Genomic DNA, 21,345 nt, shown 5'->3' with positions numbered 1-21,345 from the left:
CTGACTTCTAGTGTATCCTGCCATATTTAAGGCTTTTTTGCCTGATGTCCCTTGCCATTAGTAACATAAATCCACTCTGAAGTTTCTGATACAGAAACTGGCATTTAGCAAACTTTAGAACTTTTAAGATTCATGTGTGTATAAATACAGATATACACACAGACGCAAACATGCACAGACAGACGACACTAGCACAGGCAAAAACAGATGCATGTGCACACATGTGTATCACATTATATATACACACACACACATGCACATGCACACTAGCGTACACACTAATGTAGGCCTTGCATATTAGCTTGTATTTGTCTATAGTTCCTATTTCGTGCATACATTCATACAAACTCATGGAGGTTCTGTTTGCAGGTGATTGAAAATAAGTCTCTGTTCCATGATGTATATTTCATTGAGGAAGACCTGTACAAGAAAGAGGGTCAGGGACAGAGGGATAAAATGAAAGAGACATAGAAATGGAGGGGATGAAGATAAACAGGAGGGAACACATCAGGGGTTTTGTTATTTTAAACCGGTTTCTGTCTTTTGCACTTGACTATAATTTTGCTGCTGTTAAGTCACCAATGCAAGTCATTTGGCTCTGACAAAAGCTTCTTGTTCTCTTTCAGCACAGCATGAATATTCCCAAATGATGTTCTGCCAGCCAGATGAACCCGGAGTTGCAGCAACAGAAATGTTTGATGGTGATGAAATTCTCAGTTACAATTTCAATACAGGAACTTTTCAAGCAAGGCTCCCAGACTTTGATGAATGGGCCAAGGAAAAATCTACTGCAGAATATAACACTAGCATGCACCATGACAGTAGCTTCTGCAAATTAGTTTTAAACAGCTTGAGCTCATTGTTTATACCAAAAGTGAAAGGTAAGATATATATTTTAACTCTTCTGTACATACTATTATATATTATTTATTATGGGAACAAGTGTTTTGGTATATTGGCAAGCTAGAAGGGCATTAATGCCTGTGCTTGAAACATTTGTATGTATGTATACACTGATTTTACATAATGTGTTTAGATTTGGTATTATCATTTAAGACTGTGGCAGTAATATTTTCTGGCTTAAGCAGTCCTGTACCGATTTGTTATTATTACTTGTGACTGTTAGAGTGAGGCCAGGGATTCTGACATTTGTAAGGGTACTATGCTTCCCATATCTTTAAACAAAGAATATTTCAACTAGTAACATATTGTCAATGTTTATACATCCAGCAAAATGTTACTTGAAAACAAAGGGAAAAAGAGACATTTAAAGAAACCCCATACACCCTTTGCCCCCACACCTTCCTAAGTTAAATATGCCGACTCCAAGACTGCAAAATAGTGGGCATAAATGATAAATCTTATATATATATACACATACACACACATATATATATATATATATATATATATATATATATATATATATATTTACACACATGTCTACACACACACACATTTAGAGTGCACATATAAGTCCAGTGGTTGAGCACGGTAGAACTTATTTCGGAAGTCCTGACTATGACTGAGATGACCTATGACTGATTATCAAACCAGGAGCTGGAGCAACGTGAGCGAAGGAGCAAAAATGAGTAGCCAACCACAGCTTATTCATCTTGGGCTAGGCAGGTGGCCTGGTCTGCTATAACACTAGCACTTTGTGGAGACCAAATACAAAAACATGTAGTAGAAGGGCCAGAACAATTGCCCACCTTTGCCAAGCAGTGCATGCTTCCATGGAAGCATGTTCATGCCAGTGGGATATATTGCAATCCATGCTGTGGAGGAGTGCATTAAACACAAGCCTTGTGGTGTTAGAAACCAGAAATTCTTGAACTCGTCTTTATGCTGGTTTTTTCTTCCCTCTGCGTTGACTGAAAAATTATGATATAGTGGCACTAAAGGGCTTGTCATTTAATTGGAAGGACTGGTATTCAACAAGGATTAGAAAACAAAATTACATAAGAAAAGAAAACTTAGAAGTACAACTCCATGTGGTACAAAAAATCATTCCCAACCCCCTGGACTTCACTTAATCCATTTATCGGAGTTTTTTTCTGTTTTGGGCAAATTTATTTTATTTTTTAACATCTTAAAATATGTTGTAATTCTGAAGAAAAAAAGTACAAAGATAATCTTCTGAGCTTTCTTTACAAATACAATTAAAAGGCCATTGAAATCTTTAACCCAAGTGAAGCTAAGGAATTATTGTACTGTTACTAGCTTGACATTTTATTTTATTTTAAAGCTATTCACATTTGTTTAAAATATGGGACACGTATTAAAATTTACTTTTCACATTTTTACCATTTGTATAAAATTACAGGATATATGAATAAAAAAATGTAATAAATTTTATAAATAACTGAATGCTGAACAAGATTTGTAGTCACAGTAACCTGCTGTAGTATTTTTTTGAAACGTTCACATTTATCTGTCAAAAATGTGAAAATGACATTTAGGTCTTTTTTGATCACTGACAAAAAGTGCAACAGTTATGAGTATAAAACACCACTCACTTCTGTACTGCTTTGCATGAATAACTGTTACAAATCTATCAATGAACAGACAAAGCAATTCCTGTGTAAACAGTAGGAAAAAAGTGTCGCAGCAACCTCCAAAGTAGATAAAAAGTTGATTTATTACAATAATCCAATCATTCAAACCAGTAGTCAAGCGCGCTTTCGTCTTGTAACCTAAGACTTCTTCAGAACAAATTTAAAATACATCAATACCATACTTAAATAGTCCCTGATGAACAATTAAAGTTGATTGTCAATTAAGCGCAAAAATGTAACGAAGTCCTTATAAGGGCAAAAGTTAAAAATGCTTTTAAATAAGTTCAGAACCATCTTATTAATGACATAAAAAATATATAAGAACACCTCCAAATATTTAAATGTGCAATAATACAATATTACAAAACTGTAATTCACATTTTATATGTATCTTATTTAAAAATCTTTTTTGATAAAAAATGTCTTCTAAAGCTTTAATGCCTTGTACTTCAATACTGGCATGATACTACATGCCTCATTTATACCGGGGGGGGGTGGAATTTAGTCTAAACTGCCACATTAACTCTTCCCTCTCAAGTCTGTTCTTCCAATTCCCTCCCCTCAAATCACTTCCTACAATTTCTAAAATCCCAAAGTGAAAAGTTTTACATAATACATTCCCCTTCAAGTGCCTATATAGGGCATTATTCTCATCTTCACGTCTAATAGTGTAGAGGTGTTCATATATCCTTCTACGGAGAGCCCTTTCAGTTTTGCCTACATAGAACTGTTGACAGTTCTGACAAACTGCCGCATGCACTAATCCCTTAGATCCACAAGAGACCCTTTTCAGTGTAACTTTTCTCCTAGTGGACCCTATTTCTATGTACTCAACACCCAAAATATACGGACAGTAGGCACATGACCCACAGTTCCTAGTCTCTTGGTAGACCACTTGAATGAATAGGGTGTTCCAATAAAAATGTTAAATTATAATTAGTTTTAAATACAAACACAGGTTCTTTACCTATAAAATCCATAAGGTCGTCTGTACTTTTGAACATAACCGAATTCCTTCTCACTATCTGTTTAATTTCCTTACTCAGCTCACCAAATGTTAAAACCAGTGCTTGACTATAATTTTTGTCCCTGTTCTGGACCTCAGGGTTCCATATAGGTTCAGTTGTTGTTCCTAATAAAGGTTTAAATCTTTTTCCCCATTCATTCATAACTTCCTCACATATGGGGTATAGCATTTGTGTCGGATAGCCTCTTTCTATAAAGAGGTTTACCAAGGTAGCCATTTCCCTCTTACAAATCTCTTGACTTGAACACATTCTGGCTAACCTCACCATCTGCCATTTTACAATAATTCTCTTTGTGTAACCCGGGTGACTACTATTATATTCCAAATAGCCATTCAAGAAAGTTGACTTCCTGTATTCTTTGGATGTGAAACCTTTTTTGTCCCTGTCCAAAACAACAGTTACATCCAAATAATTAATGGAATCCTTACTAAGAGTACTAGTAAATTTAAAATAATTACATACTCTGTTAATATAATCAAAAAGTCCATAATTTCCCCATCTTTTTTTCCACAAAATAAATATATCATCCAGAAAGCCGAGGAAGGTCCACCATTGATCTGGGAATTTACTATTAAAAATATGTTCCTTTTCCCATCTGTACATTACTAAGTTTGCAAAAAGGGGAGCACAACTAATACCCATGGCCACCCCTTTAGTCTGTTTAAAAAATTCACCCTCAAATGTGAAGAAATTATTTTTTAAAATAATGTCCATGAGGACCATAACAAAATTTAGAAGGTTATTACTTAAGTCACATACTTCCAAGAGGGCCTCATAGAAAAAAAAGTCAACCCCTCATAATGGGGGATCGAAGTGAACAAGTCTACGACATCAATAGTAGCAAAGTGTTATTCCCATTATTATAGTCACTTTTAATCCTACTTAAAAAATCCCAAGAATCACATAGGATGTAATAGATGTTCTTCAAATTGTCCCTTACTACCCTTTCTATGAAGATACCCAAGGGATAAGTCATACTGTTTTCAGAAGTAATTAACCTGTAAGGGGGGGGGGTGGTGATATTTTTGTGGGTTTTCGGTATCCCGAACATAATCGGGATTCTAGGATGGTCAGTACAAAGGAACTCAAAAACGTCCTTGTTAACACCTTGTAAAAGTGAATCTTCCAAACATAATTGTATTTTTTATGAGCAATACTAATCTCATTCAAGGAAGATGTCTCAGATTTATCATCATGCTGTAGCATACTATAGATTTTATTAGTGTAATCTGTCTTCTCCACAATCACCATACCTTCCCCTTGTCAGGTTTCATAAACCTCAAGTTAGTATTCCCTCATAGTTCTTTTAAAAGTTGGTTCTCCTCAAAGGATAGGTTATATTGCTTACATTTAAAATTATAATAAGACTAGTAAATCTCCTGTGTACAAACCTTATCAAATGTAGATATTGTAGGGTGTAAGGGTGGGTTAAAACAACTTTTCCTTTTAAAATTTAATTGTGGTGGTAAACTAGAAGTACCTTTGAATAGGTACCTTAAATTTAACTTCCTTGTAAATAGTTTGAAATCCGTAATAAACTGTTAAAGGTCTCCTTTCCTGTTAGGCACAAATTTTATACCCTTCAATAGAGAAAAATGATTTTTACCAATTCTTAACCCAGCATAGCTGAATATCTTAAACCCCCTATAATTCAGTAATACCTCATCAAAAGAGGAGATAATATCTTCCTCTGTGCTGTTTTGGTCAGTCAGTAATAACTGTTCTTCCTCCATTTCTGATGGGGAGCCTTCTGACCCACACCCTTGTTCCCCCCTTGATGTTCTAAAAATACCTGCCGTTAGATACATTGTTTTTATTCAATAACCGTTCAGATCTCCTTAAAACTGGATATTCCTTTTCATAGTTATCTGACCTGCCATTAATGTGGGTATGTGGTGGGTGAAACACTTCCTCATTCCCTTCATTGTTATTCTTATAGTATGATCTAGGAAGAGGGTAAGTTATCTTGTCCCTGTAATCACAAAAATTCCTCTGGAGTTTCTTGCGCTTCCTTTTCACATTTTCATTCACTTGTTCCTCTATTTTTTGGAAAACAGCATCATATCTATTGCAAACATCATCAAAATAAACATCATTCACAATAGTTTCATTAATTGTTTCCACTTCATCAAATAAGCTATTTTTTATTATTAATACTTATGATGAACTCCATACGTTCTGTGCCATGCCTGTCAAACATTTCAATAAGTTTACAAAAATCAGGGTCTTCTGTTAACCCATTAGGAAAATGGTAGAGCCTCAGTCCCTTAGGTATCCTCTTATTCTTAATGCTTTCATTTAAGAATGCATTATCATATTGAAGGTTACATACCTTCACCAGTTTATTTTTCAAGTCCCTCAGTCTCTTGTTGATATCTCCTTCATTTGGTTGTGTCCCTGGTGAGGTAGTATTAGTAGAAGAAATGTCCGTATTGAACCAATCCCTTAGTGTAGATCTCCTTTCGTTAACAGTGATTTTCTGCCTTATTTGGCCGCACGGAATAGATTCCCGTGTGTTAAACTGTTTATTAACAGCTTGTGTTGTCTTCTTTTGTGCCCCTAGGTCTCGTATTGCCATTTCCTCGTTCCCAGAACACCCCACATCTGTAGAAGGAGCCTGGTTGGTTCCCGTCCTTCCCGCACAGCCTCCTGGGCCTTGTAGTCTCTCGACTGCCATTTGCAGTTCAGAAACCTTGCCTGTTAGAGTGGCGATAATGTTCATAAGCTGTGTCAAGGTCACAGCTTCATTTCCAATGTTACTCAGTCTCCAATTTTCTCTACTTTCTCTACCTTCTAAAAAAAGAGAAGGTAGACTGGGTTCCACAGAGTCAGCCATCAAAATGCAAAGTGGTTTCAGGAACCAACCTGAAAACCCGGTGTGTTAATACAGCAAACCACTTCTCCAAACTATTTCCACACACCCAAAAATAACCACAAAGAACAAAAAAACAGGTAGGAACTTGCCAAACTTCAACCAATCCCACAGGAATTGCTTTGTCTGTTATAATTCTATACTATCTTGAAAAAATATATGCCTTTCCTTCTAATAATTAATAACACTTAAAATGTACATCCATCCATAGCACCATTTTTCCCATTTTTGCACATGGGGTCATACTTCAACAATAACAATCATGTAGAGCCAAGGTTTACACTGCCAGGTGGCTAGCCCAGCTGTGGTATTTATTTCACACCACACACTTACACCTATAGCTAATTTAGAGTGTCCAATCCATCTACTGCATGTCTTTGAAACATGTGAGGAAATCAGAGCACCTGGAGAAAACCCATGCAAATGTAAGATATGCAGACACCACAGAGAAGGCATCCGATCCAGTAATCAAACCAGAGAACCTCTGGCTGTGAGGTGACAAGACTATCTGCTGTGCTACTGTGCCACCCTTAAAATGCAAATAGAATACGTGAAACAGTCATTCTTAGAGTCTTAAGATGCCACCAAACTGTATGTCATTACATGATGATAGCCTTAAAGTGTAAATAAATATTACAACTATTTGATGCTGCTCCAAACATGTAGATCAGCATTTTACTTATACATTGACTGAGATGAGTACTTATTACCCAGGATATTTGGGTCATTTGCATGTGCGTTGCTGCACTGGGGCACACAGGGGCATATGCTGCATCTATAAAATGTTGTGTCCCACGAGCGCCCCAGTAAAAATGTAAAGACATTTTTTTTTCCCCACCTGTATCTGGCTCCTCTCTATCCCACAATCGACCTCTCCATTTTTTAGACTATCTGGAAGTGGAGCATCTAAGTTGTCTGGTATTGAGACCAAAAGCTCCAATTCTTAGTGGTTGATGCACTATTTAGGTGCTTACCCAGGCTCAGCATTATTTATTTATAATGTCAGCGCACTTACTATGTTGACAAGGAGGGACAAAAAGAAAAACACTGCTGGCTAGCTTGCACTTGCCTCTCCTTGCTGGTAACTGCTCGAGAGGCTCACAAATTCAAAGATGCAATATCGAGAAGCCTATAGAATTTACAAAAGGCACGAAAGTTTGTCCGTCATTTTTTTGTGTCTTTTTTCATATATAATGGCACAAAATTGGATACCTAATGTTAAGAAAGGTGGAAGCAATTACAGATGGGTGTGGGCATTTTTCTGGAGGTGGTTATAGTGGCAGCAGTAATTAGCAAGCAAGCAAGAGAGCCTCTGTCATTTTTTTAAAGTGTATGGGCAATATTTATCCTGTATATGCCTCCCTTAGCAGATGTGTTTTATTTTAAACTCTGACAGGAAATCAGATAGAACCTTGGTCAGTGGTGAAAGTAGATACTACCCCAGTAGAAGATAATACAGATGTTTTAGATTTTTTTTAATTTTACCACAGTCAGAGTGTGTGTGCGTGTGTGTGGGGTGTCCATGTAGTAATACCTTAATTCCTGACTTTGTCTCATATTTTTACCTTGTATCTCATAAAAACAAAAAAAGCGCACCTAAAAACATGCCGGCTATGCCCTTGCAACTCCCACTCTAATATCACCCACCCCATCCAACCACTACCTTTCTTTCCATCCCACTAACTACCTTGATTGTAGCAAGCTTGGATGCTCATAAGCCTACTACTTATTATACAGCAGGAACTTCTTATTGTAACAATTGTTAATGTCTGTTATGTACTTTGCAGATAAAGATTCTAGTTGTCTACTGATGTACTATGTTCTTCATCTGTAACTATAATTAATTGCTATGTTAATCAAATTGTTAATCGCTATTTAAATCCAATGTAACTACTGTCTGTATATTTTAACTGTGGAGCTTTTCTCCCTGGGCCTCCGCTGAAAATGGACCTACGTCCAGTCGGACACTCCTGGTCAACAAGTGTAAATAAATAAATAAAAAACTTCGATTTTCTGGTAAATCACTAGGAATTACAGTTACTTGATAATGCAAGACTTTCGAGTTTCATATTTCTTATTGTTCAGAAAATGCACATTAGTGAAACAACTGTTGTTCTATTAATTTTTTAAGTGAATTAAAGTATGATTTCAAATTTGTCCCCAACTTTGGGGCTTTGCCCCCTTTTTACTTTGACACTATCCATGATTCTTGAAAGATAGACTGAATAATATTACTTCATCAGAAGAACTTTTTAATAAATGAGAAAAATTAGCAACAATGCTAAGACTTTACTAGTTGGGGTTGTAAGTGTTCCTGTTTTCCACATTCTGCCCATTTGTTCCATGCTGTATGAAAGAGAGTACTCCAGATTTTGTAGATGGATGTTGAGAGTAATAAGAGGAACTTGGTGGAAGTAAACAAATGGCAGACTGAAGACAATTACATCAAAGTGATGATTGCTGTGTCTTATTGGGTACAGACCTTAGTGTCTTTAAACTCCAAGTTAAAGTACATTTCTGTAACTGAATGCTTCATTTTGTCGGTCAGAAAACCACATAGAATTGTGTGCTATGGTAACAATACACACTGACCACAAGACAGTACTCTATGTATTTTTTAATTTATTTTTATGACAGTCAATGTGTGTTGGGGTGCCCTGTAGCAATAAGGGGAAATACAGTACTGAAGATTATGTTGTTTTCTTCTCAATGAGAAATCAGGAATATACAGTATTTTGATATCACTTTTTGTGTTTTGTCCCCAAGTATCTTATCAGAGGTTCCCGATTGTTTTTACTGTTGCTTGTAATCATAGGTTCATAGGTTTGGTACTAGGCTATCGGCCCTAGGGGCCTATACAAGCCTAGCCATAACAATTCCCTGGCTATTTCTTCCCACACTATTTACTTCCCTGGACCCCTGTCTAGCAGGGCGACTGATGTGATCCCCGGGGTGAATTTCCTTTCTCCCATCCAATTGTCAAGGTTCCTTTTGAAGAGGGCCAAAGAGGCACTCTGCTTGACATGTATGGGCAGTCTATTCCAGAGTCTGGGGAGTCTCTGGGTCAGGAACCTATCCCTCCAGCATGTTTTGTTTATTGTGATAACAAGGTTTAGATCTCTGGAGTGTATGGCTCTGAGGGACTGGGATTTTTTTAAGTGTAGCATGTCCAACAGCTCTGGGTTTGACATGGCCTTGTATGTTAAGCAGAGATCGCCTCTGAGTAGACGATATGTGACAGAGTATAGCTGGAGTTTTTTAAGGTGGTCAGCATAGGGCATCTGCTTTAGGCCTGTGATTCTTTTAGAGAGGTATTTCTGTGGCCTTTCCAGTTGTTGCAGATGTCTTGAGAGGTACAGACCAAACGGGGCGTTGAATTCTATAATAGGTCTAATGAGGGACGAGTACAGTGGGACAATGACCTCCTTTTTTCTGGATGAAAAACCCTTAGTGATGAAGTGTGCCACATAGAAGGATTTTCTGACTGTTATAGCGATGTGGTTATCAAAGGTGAGACTACTGTCCACCTGTGAACCCAAGCCTCTTATCACACTTTCGGTGTTTAGTGTACTGCCACCTATGTGGTAATTCACGGGTACATGTTTTTTCCCCAAAGGGGATAACTATACATTTCTTGGCATTGGGCTTGAGTCCATGGCTCTGGCACCAAGCATCTGTTTCTGTAAGGCCCTTTTGTAGAGTGGCCACATCATTTGGGGATTCAGTAATGGCTCCCAGTTTGCAGTCATCTGCGAACTTTGTTAGCCAGAGTCCCTTAGTGTTGGCCTGTACTTCAGAGAAGTAAATGCCAAACAAGAGCGGTCCCAGGGCTGAACCCTGAGGTACTCCACTTGTCACTTGTTTGGAACCGGCTACTTTTACAGCATGGGTTTTGTCAGTAAGCCAGTTGGCAACCCATTGGGTGACGTAGAGATTAATGCCCAGCTTAGTAAGTTTATCCATGATTCTAGAGTGGGGGATGGTGTCAAAGGCCTTGGCAGGGCCTAGATAGGCTGTGTGGACCACCTTACCCCCATCCACGGCTCTGGAGACTGATTCGAAGAAGTCAATCAGGTTCAGGAGACAAGATTGTCCCTTCATGATCCCAAACTGGGTGGGGTCTAGTGTTTGAAGGTTGCCAATGTCTTTGTTTATAAGTTCCATGATAATATGCTCCATGGCCTTGCAGATCAGGCTCGTCAGACTGATAGGATGGTAGTTCCTGGGATCCAAGGTGGATACCCCCTTGTGGAGTGGGATAACTGTAGCTGTGCACCACTGAGTGGGCACGAAGCCAGAGGTGAGGCTATGATTAAACATGACACTTAAGTGAGGTGCCAATTCATTTTGTAGTTCATGTAGTACACAGTCTGGGATGTCATCTGGTCCCATGGATGCTGTATTCTTAGCTTTGGAGAGTGCGTTTTTTACCTGTGTGGCTGTTATTACCGGAATTTGGCAATCTTCTGGTATTGAGATGGGCCATTTAGGGGGTGAGAGGGGGGGGTGAAGTTGGCACTGAATCGATCTGCCAGGATATTGACAATATCCTTGGGATCAGTATATTTAATGCCATTCTGTTGTAGCTCAGAGCACATCTGAGCATTGCCATTTAGATTCTTGACATAGTTATAGAATGCCTTGTGATTGTCTTTGGAATCTTTGGCAATTTTATTTTCGTAACTAGCTTTGGAGGATTTTATAAGGGATCTCAGCTTCTTAATGAGGCTGGTAAGGGAGTTTTTTGCATCCTGGAATTTTCCTCTTTTCTGCAACAGTTTCTTCCTTTTGTTGTAAAGTTTGTTTATGGCAGGGGACCACCAGATTGGCTTCCTTTTTTTGGAGGAGAGCATCTTGGTTCTATTTGGGATGGCATGATTCATGCATGAGTGGATGTGCTCTTACAGTGCCTTAGTAGAGGATTCAGCAGTCGAACTTTCAGTTCCCATCTGCATGGGTGTCATAAAGTTTGTCATTTCTGACTTGGGTAGCATGAAGTCGGCTTTGGAGAAGTTTTTTATGGAGGTTTCTTTACTTGGGGGTGGGGGTGGGATGTGGATGTTAAGGGTAATTGGCTTATGGTCAGACGTGACCAACGAGGGGGTGACTATAGGTGTGGAGCATTGATTTCCCATGTTGGTAATGACCAGGTCTAGGATATTAGAGCCCCTGCTGGGACTATGGATTAGCTGATCCAGGGCATTGGAATTTATGAATTCCAAGAACCGTTGGGCAAAGGTGCAAGGTGCAAAGGCAAATCAGGTAGCAAATCAAGACTTTCATAGGGCTGTTGCTGTCAAAGTTTGAAGTGCACTTACTTTCCACATGGGAGTTATTTGGTCTCTGTAAAAATCTTATATATCTCACTAGAAAATTGCATGTGTGTGTGTATATATATATATATATATATATATATATGGGTCTACTGCTTTTGGTCGAATTACATTTGGTCGAAAATGATTTCAGGCAGCCCACTTCACTGGAGGGCTCATTTGGTCGAATTCCATTTGGTCGAAAATGGAATATAGCCCCTGCTCCACTGCAGTGTGACCCTGGAATGAGAATATAAAGATAGAGGGTGTGGGGGATTGGGGAGATGTGGGGGGCATACCCCCCCACATTTTGCAACTAGTTTTTACTGATGTTATATGTTTCAATGTATTTTTAATATATGCACATGTATATAATAGTGTATACACTGTAATTATGTGGGGGGCTACACCTCCACACACCCCAATGTGGGGGGCTGTGCCCCCCACACACCCCCTACCTTTATATTCTCACTCCAGGGTTGCATTGCAGTGGGGCAGGGGCTATATTCCATTTGACCAACTGGAATTCGACCAAATGGGTTTTCAGTGAAATGCATTTTCGGTGAAGTGAACTGCCTGAAATCATTTTCGACCAAATATAGTAGGGTCTATATTAGAATATCGAAGTTTTAAAACTTTGAATGTTCTAATATCGACCCCTATTCAGTGAACGCTGAAAATAGCGAAGCTGCAGAACACCAAATTTTTTCCTAGGGAAAGAATTTGCTTTTCCGAGAAACACACACAACACAAGCACACCAAAAAACAGCAATCCACACACATACACTTAAAATCCTACATCTAACCCTACACTAAAGTATAGATACACTACTATGTATCCACTTACCTTAACCCAAACCCTAACCCTAAGGTCCATCACTATCACACACTCACCTCACCCGCGCCCTAACCCTAACTCACCTACCCCGCCCAAACCCTAAAGTCTGTCACTATCGCACACTCACCTGACCCGCACCCTAAACCTAACTCACCTAACATGTGCCCTAACCCTAACATCCACACAATCGCACACTTACCTGAATCAGACCTGTAACTTTCCACCACAGTGCTGAAAAAAGCGAAGCCACAGAAATGGCCAACCGAATTCTTTCCCTAGGAAAAAATTCGGTGTTCTGCAGCTTCGCTGTTTTCAGCGTTCGCTGAATAGGGGTCGATATTAGAACATTCGAAGTTTCAAAACTTCGATGTTCTAATATAGACCCATATAGTAGACCTATAAATATATATATATATATATATATATATATATATATATATATATATATATAAATATAAACACACACATATATATATATATATATATATATATAAATATATATATACATATATATATATATATATATATATATTTATATATATATATATATTTTTTGTATTATATTATGAATAAAGTGCTGTGATTTTAAGCAGCTAAAGGTGTTTAGTCAAATTCAGAGGTATGCTGCACAGGAAGTTGTGAGGTAAGAACTGCAGACTTTGAGTACTATTGCTGAAAATGCTGCTGTTGATAACTGAAAGTTTTTTTGCATTAAAATCTCACCATGTGACAGAGACATACCCTTTCGAAGAGATGATCCTGTGGCTTTTGTTCATGTGCCTTTACTGACAGTTTGACATTTTGTATTATACAATAAAGGCTGATTACTATTCAAAATTAAGCATGCTGATTGGACAGCCCAAGCAGAGCGTACTTCGTAAATTGAGAATATATTAGCAAAAAAAAGTCTGTATGCTCAGCAATGCCTCAGCTGCTGGGCTTTGTATTTGCATATGCTGCATAACTCTCATAGCATATTTTATAAGGGATAGAGCAAAATATGAATAAAAGGAGGAATGTTCTGACGTACTCTACACAGTTGAGTGGCACACTTACCAGCAGCATTGTCATACTGGTGGGACAATACCTCTCAAATGTAAACAGTTTTTCAGACTGCCCCTTATTTTCCTCATATTTCTGCCCTGTCCCTCGTAATACGTTTCATAAAGAGCTATGTTTGGAGAATGCGCATGTATGCCAAAGACTTATACCCTTTGCCTCCCATTATTTCTTACTTACACAGAAGTCTTGAAATCAGCCTAGATGTAACCTGGCAAAAAAAAAAGAAAACGGAGAAAGACAAATGGAGATACTCTCTTCTCTGTGACTATCTTGCCTTCCATACAAGCATAGGGATGTTAAGTGCCCATACTTAGGCAGTATATTACTAATGAGTGGAGGAGACAGAAGAACACTACAGTACCCTTATAAAATTAAATTTAAGAAAGGTAAGCAATTTCTTTCTTAAATAATGTCATTGTATAATAGCAATAACCCAGGTATCCACGGTGGTGCAGCTGTAGCATTGTTGCCTCACAGCAGGAAGTTCTCCTGTTCGATTCTCAGCTAGAGTGCGGGGAGTGCCTTCTGTGTGGAGTCTGCATGCCCTCCCCGCAGGTCGAGTGGCGTTCCAAAAGACATGAGTGAATGGGTGTGCCATCATTGAAGGTTGGGTGTCGAGCTGGCAACTCAGCACCATAAAAACCTACTGCCAATCATTAGCGGACCGGAGTTCCGCTGTGGTGACCCCTAACTGGGGAAAGACAAACAACATAATAGCAATAACCCACTCCTCTGTGTGGGTATCACAGAATTTGCCCACAGATGGCTCTCTTTAATCACTCAAGCTTCACCCTTGTGATCAAACCATGCCAAGTGTGGGTAAATCCTGTAACACCCACACCCAGTCTTGGGTTATTTCTAAATTGTAATTGTTTTTTATTGTGGGTTCTTTGGTGAACATCTGATAGGCATGCTGAGTATGTTATTGATCTAAAGTAATACTTTATTGGGTTGTCATTATAACAGAACAAACGTCCTGTTTATTTCTCTTGAGTATAGAAGGTTTTTTTTTTTTTTTTTTTTTTGTCAGACTTACGACACCCCCCCTCCCCAAACACATTCAGTTTAAACTTGCATGCAGTAAGCTGCATTACAAAAAGATAAAGATTAGTATGTGTCTTTACAGTTGGAATAACCTCAGTGAAATTTTTATCTGAGAGCAATGATGTATTAGTCTGAGGAATTTGCTGTAATGGTTTGCTCTGTTACAAAGAAATGGTCCATGTAAACATTTGCATGCTCTGGTTTTGCTCTGTTTCAAAAATAAAATGCATATTTTGTATTTTTTTTCAAGCTAATAAACTCAGTGTACATCTGAATCATAGTATTTCTGTGTTCTTATGAAACGAGAACCAAAATTACTACATTCTTTTGTGGAAAAAAAGTAATATTTCATTTATTTGTGTATGTTATAGCAATGTATGTATAATTTTTCATGCTCCGAGGGGAATGCCTATTTTTACATTTCTTTTGCCGTTGGACTCCACAAAAGAAAATGAAAGTGGGATTACCAATGGGTCATGTCAGGAAATTTTATATAAATATCTTAACACAATGTGGGGAGCAAGAAATGGAAATAAATGCCAATACAAAAGTTGTAATTTTAGCAGCTTTCTAAGTATATAAAAACAGTATTTAAAATGTCCTATTTTGGGAGAATTTCTCCTTTATCAGTTTTTGGCTTTGTCCTTGAAGATTTTTATTCACTCTCAGGTGAGGTGTACTCTGCAATACATGGTTTTAATTCCTGACTAGGGAGAGTAGGGCTGTTTGAGGTTGAAAGTGTTTCCTATAGTTAATTGTTTAGTTTAGCAGGACTAGTTTACTGTGTATTTCTGTGAAATAAGTTGGAATACTTGAGGATATTAATATGTGTGAAACAATTTTGAATTTACATAGCTCTCAGCTGTCCCTAATTCTTGCATTAAGGGGCTTAGAGGTATTTTTAATAGAGTCAGATGATGTGCACACACTAAAGGGTCTATAATTGCTAGTTGGGGACAATGGGGTGTTGGCGAATTGAAGTACCTGACTTTCTTAATATTTGCTCACTTAACACTTGTATTTGCAGGACTAGTGTATATTTGTGTAATGCAACTGTGAATAATTTAAAATGGACATTTTTTTAATCAGTGTCAGACATTTGAGGATTAGACAGTCAGGAGGCTGTAATTGAAGAGTACTGACATTGGTGTATTAGAATCACAGCAGTTCAAATGGTCTTTTGTGGTTTAAATCAATTAGGAAAGTGAGTCTAAAAGGCCAAACACATTTATGTGTAGTTCACAACAGGAAAAAAGGTGTGTGTGGGTCGATGGGGGGTATTGTGGGAGAGGTTTGAAAAAAAAAAAAAACTATCCACAGCCCAAGGTACTCTTAATCAAGTGCTGCCCATATTGTGCCCTGGCAAAAAAGGCACCTGGAGCAGCCACTGGTCCTTTGTGAGGATGGATACCTCCCTACCGCACACATATATGCATAGCTCTGTCTCCGTTTGTCCATAAAGATGTGGGCAACTGTTGTACCTTAATTAGGAAGAATTTTATTCATTTTATTTTATGACTTTTTTTTTTTTTGCACCTGCTGCTGGTCATTGGAGAAATTGTAATGCCTGGGACTATGAACAATTGTGGTGTATTGTAATTTATTTATTTAGTGCTACTGTCTTGCAGGTTGCTGGTGCTTCCTTGGGTTTGGATAAGATCCTTAGTGTGCAGACTGTTTTAGAGTTGTGATATGTTTTTAAGACAAGGCAATCCTAGTACATCGATAAGACTGTTATTCTTATTTTATAACTTTTTCCAACCGCTGCTAGTTCTTGGACAATTTATAGTATAGGGCTAGGTAAACACACTGTCAGTATTATCTATTCATTTCCTTACTTTTATTTGAGACTATCTGGTAAGTTTACTAACAATCCGTAGGACTGAATAAGTACAAAATAAATGTCCATAAGGAGTGGTGTTGTGCTCCATATGAAGATGCAAAAATGTGCTTCAGTACTGATGTGTTTTTGAAGTGATACACAAGGATGCTGATGGCAAGGGCAGCTTAGTTTCCTGACTTATCTTAAATAACTGTAAATAGTATTTTATCCCAAAGCCTGATTAAACATTATTTTCGACACACATTACTAAGACATCTTGTAGTATAAAAGGATCTAAAAACATTGTAACAGGAAAAATTAATCAGACAACCATGTTTTTAACAAACCCGTCTGTGATTACAGAATACATCTTGACTGTAGAAACAAAAGTTGTATAGAGATTATTTTTAAGTTCACACAGTCATTTGTGAGATTAGTGGACATTAACAATGTTTGTGCTGGTGGCTTGAGTGTGATATCTTTTTCTCTTAGTTGCACGAGTTAACTTGAAGCTGGTACTTTAAATAGTCATGCTATTATACACAGCACACTATGAGCTGTGAACAGGTAGCTAGTAAAAGATATCTATTAGCTGCCTATAGGTTAAACAGATATCTACATTGTTAGGACAAGACTGACTGCTTTTCCTATGTGAATAGTTCTCAGTTTTCACTTAATAAAACAATTGTTAGCAATAGATGTGCTGACAGACAGACAGAGACACACACACACACATACATACATGGAAAACAATCAGGGAATTGGAGCTACTGGGTCACAGGTCATTCATCTCAGCTACAGTTATGACCATTCTGCACCTAAACCTGTCAGAATTTAATTTATGTATGGTATTTTGGACATTCTAACAACAAATACTTCTTGTTGCTCTAAACACTAGTCATTTAGATTCTGAAGTCATTTAGAGTCTGTATACGGACTATTTCACCAGGATTCAGTACTGTAAAAACTTAGCAGAAGAGTCCTAATAAAATTTCTGTTTTCCTGTACAGTTTGCCATGTTAATTGTACATTAGGAATCTATTCTGACTGTAGTAAAGCTGACATTGCCGGCAACTTTGTTCTCATTCACCTCCCTGTCAGTAGCTATGAGTTTGAAAAGCCTATTGGTCAAAGAGGTGTATTTCTCTACTCAAGTTCAAGAAAACAGCCCTGCGTCCAACTGCCAACATATTTTCTCATAATGCCTGTTTTCACTGTTTGAATTGCTTTTTATACTTGCCCCTTTGACTAAGTATCTTGGCAATGAGTTAACGCATTTGAAATCCCATTCTTGTAAAAAAATGAAATCTTAACTCCCATACTGCAGACCTGTATTAGTGACAAAAACATCTGGAATACCATGTAGTAAAAAACTGACCACCAATATAATGACAGTCTGTAATGAAATATTGTTGAATATGATCACCTCAGGATTCTTTGAATTACTGTCAACAGAAATGCTATACCAATCATGTCTAAAGTGGAAAAGATTTAGAGCAACTTTACTTCATGGGTAGCCTGGAATCTCACAAGTAATCATCACATTTTTTTATTTATTTTTGTGATAAATATTATAAATGCACCATTTTTACCATCCATTTGACATCACATGCTGTTTATTTGCACTTCAGTGTTCACAAGTGTGCTTCATGTGTTTTCCATAATATGGGTTTGCTAAGCTGAGTAGGCGCAGTCACTTTCTTAGACCTGAACACCAATTCGTATGACTCATGAATTTCATCATAATAAGCATAGGAAGATTGAGCTGAAATATAACTTTCTTTTTATCTGGCCAGCCAGACAAAAGCACGTTTCTCAGCAACTACAGTCCTAAGTCATATAGTGTCATGACAAATTTCTGTTTTCAGCTGTAATCAGTGCACTATTCTAACTGTCTGCAAGCTCTGTCAAAGAAGACCTTATTGTGCATTATGTTTATGCATCACTGCACAATGCATTTATTTTTTACTGAGGCTTAATTTACTTCCTGCACCCATACAAATTGTTGTCTTTGAAGCTGTGTGAATCATTTACTCTACAGTTCTGTGAATCATTCACTTTGAAGCTGTGTACATTACTGCTTTTGTTACCATGTGACTCAAGGCCTCAGAATGCACTACACTGTCCAGTGTACTGTTCATTCACTTGCATACTGTGTATTGACTAATTATGCTCATCAGTTCACGACATTAAAATATTGGTTGCTAAATTAATACAACTTGATACGTCAAAATGTATTCTTTGTTTTGCAAACACACACACTACAGCAATATTTGACCCAGTAGCTTGAGTCTGTAACTAGAAACTAATATAGCTTTAGATGTAAACAGTGAATTTCTCATAACCACTTGGTTAAATGCACATTCTGTGATATTATACTTGCCACTGGCATCTAGCTTAAATGTGATAAATGTATAATTTATGTACAGCTTTTCAGTTCAGCAGTTCTACAATTACATATTTTCTGCATTTTAACTCATTGTAGAAACATCTCACAGTCTGAACATGCAAATCAGCAGCAGTCATAAATGTTGTTGCTTGCATTACACTGATCATGTGAAGTACTGGGCACATTGTCACTTGCATTGTTTCTTGTTATGTTGACTTTATCTACTTGCATAATACTTTTTTTACCATTTCTCTTAGATTTGCACACTTGAGAAAAATGATTAGATTGGTCACATTTGCAGCAGTCTGTCAACAGCTGGGCATTGCTTTTTTGTCACACTGATAATCATAACTAGACTAAAATAGCATAATAAAACCTAAACACCTTTCATTTTTAACTGCCTGATCAGTCTCATAAATTAGTGAAGCTTTTCTCATTGCTGTAGTTTGTGGTCACACTTTTCAAAACATTCCATGATTTCACAGTAGCAATATATCTATTAACAGAAGACGTTTGTTTCTTTTTAATGTTACAAACATCTTAGTCTTCAGCAAGCTCCTTCCTTTGTTCACTGGTCACAGTTTTTCCCAATATTGAATGTTTCTTTTCACTCTGTCTTCCCTGATAGCACACGCAGTTCTGTCTCTCAGCAGTGAATTATGCAAGGCATTGATTTCACAGTCTTCAGCTATGTGCCTTAAATTAGCCATATATACCTCAGTAGAATCTTGCAGACCCTGATTTCTAGTGAAAAAATACCAAATGTATGGCAAGCTCTTTGTGGACCCTCAATATTGCTGAAAATTGAAGAATCAAGTCAGAAGAGGTTACTAAGGATTGGGAAGAGAGATTGGATAAGCAATTCACAAAGATACAATGGGAAATCTATGTATGCCTCCCAAATATGCAACAAAATTTAGAAGATTTAGGATTTTTGCTTGGAAATTTTTACATAGATGTTTTTATACCCCAAGTAGACTCCAGAGAATTTTTCTTCAGGCAGACAGTAAGTGTTGGTGGTGTGAAGGGGAAGAAAGAGGTGATTGGGAACATATTTTCTGGGAGTGTGGAGAGTTGGTGGATTTTAAGGATTCCCTTCTGGATGTACTGTCAGAGATGCTGGGTGGGCAGATTGGTCTGACAAGAGAAATTATTTTTCTGAGCTATGATACAGAATCGGAATTACCTAGACATGGTGAGACCTTGCTGTGTCCAGTAATGGTGGCTGCCATAAAAGCAATTACTAGAAAATGGAAATCAGAATTTAAACTAACTATACAGGAAGTAGTAAATATAGTAAGGAGCAAACCACAAGGGAGGAATGAGGTCTAAAATTTGGCAGGACTTAAATGAGCTATGTAATGTTTGAGTGAGAAAGATTGGATAGATTATAAGTGATGTATAATGTTTGCAACTGGGACTGTCAGTATGGTTTGTGATGTAAAATGCTTGCAACTAGGATTGTGTCGGTATGGTTTGTTTTCATTTATATAACTGTATGATTGCCTATGTAGTAAGTGATGGTTTAATAAAGACATTTCTTGTTTAAAAAAAAAGACAGGAGTTGAATAATTTATGTAATATGGCTTAGGTTATATATGTAGCAGTATATATGAAGCATAATGTTTGTTATGTTAATATAGTTTGATTACTTTCATATGAATGTAAGTTTGCCTATGTCACAAGTGATAATTCAATAAAGGTGTTTGGAAAAAAATGCTGCTGAAACTTGAGTGTTATAGTATCTAAATTTATTTTATTTATTATTTTATTTTACATTTGTTTACCAGGAAAGTCTGACTGGACAAAAAATCATTTTTCAGTGGAGGCCCGGGGAGAAAAGCTCTACAGTTATAACAGAGAGAATGTGCATATATACAGAGTCAAAACTTGAGTGTTTATATATGCATATATCAATAACAATAGATAGAAAGTACATTGATCATCTTCGTCTTCTTTTGGCTTTTCCCAGTTAGGGATCGCCACAGCAGAACACCTGTCCGCTCATGACTGGCAGTGGAGTTTTACGGTGTTGAGTTGCCAGCCCAGCGCCCAACCTTCCACAGAAGGCACACACACACCTAGGACCAATTTAGAGTGAACAATCCACCTACAGCATGAAAGTACATTGATCAAGAGTCAAAAATAGTATGTTAATGTGTGTGTGTGTGTGTGTGTGTGTGTGTGTGTGTGTGTGTGTATATAAAAAAAACTTTAACCAAGTAGATATTGCAAATGCATCAAAGATTTACTATATTTGAAGTTAATTTATTTTGAAGCAGAGGGTCTGAGAGAGGACACATAATTGGCAGCACAGTGTGTTTACACATACATTTCTTGGAAAAGTGCTTAAACAATAATTTGTTTTTCAAAACTACAGTGCCTACAGTACTTAGAGTATCCAATGCTATCAAGTGTAT

The 21,345-nt window shown here is 37.5% G+C and overlaps 1 protein-coding gene across 1 annotated transcript in view; it reads left to right on the top strand.

The window, feature by feature from the left end:
- Window positions 1-607: 607 nt before the first annotated feature.
- LOC122811462 (class II histocompatibility antigen, M alpha chain-like) overlaps window positions 608-21,345 on the top strand; it is a 76,276-nt gene continuing 55,538 nt past the window's right edge. Inside the window, exon 1 of the mRNA XM_044083317.1 lies at window positions 608-881. Coding sequence (XP_043939252.1) covers window positions 647-881 — 235 coding nt within the window. The 5' untranslated portion in view covers window positions 608-646. The remainder of the gene's footprint in view (window positions 882-21,345) is intronic.

The sequence above is a fragment of the Protopterus annectens genome, chromosome 9.part0 (assembly GCF_019279795.1).
Source record: "Protopterus annectens isolate FY-2018-M chromosome 9.part0, PAN1.0, whole genome shotgun sequence".
NCBI classification, from domain to species: Eukaryota; Metazoa; Chordata; order Ceratodontiformes; family Protopteridae; genus Protopterus; species Protopterus annectens.
Note: the sequence above shows the minus strand (reverse complement) of the source record. Positions and strands in the feature narration are given on the sequence as shown.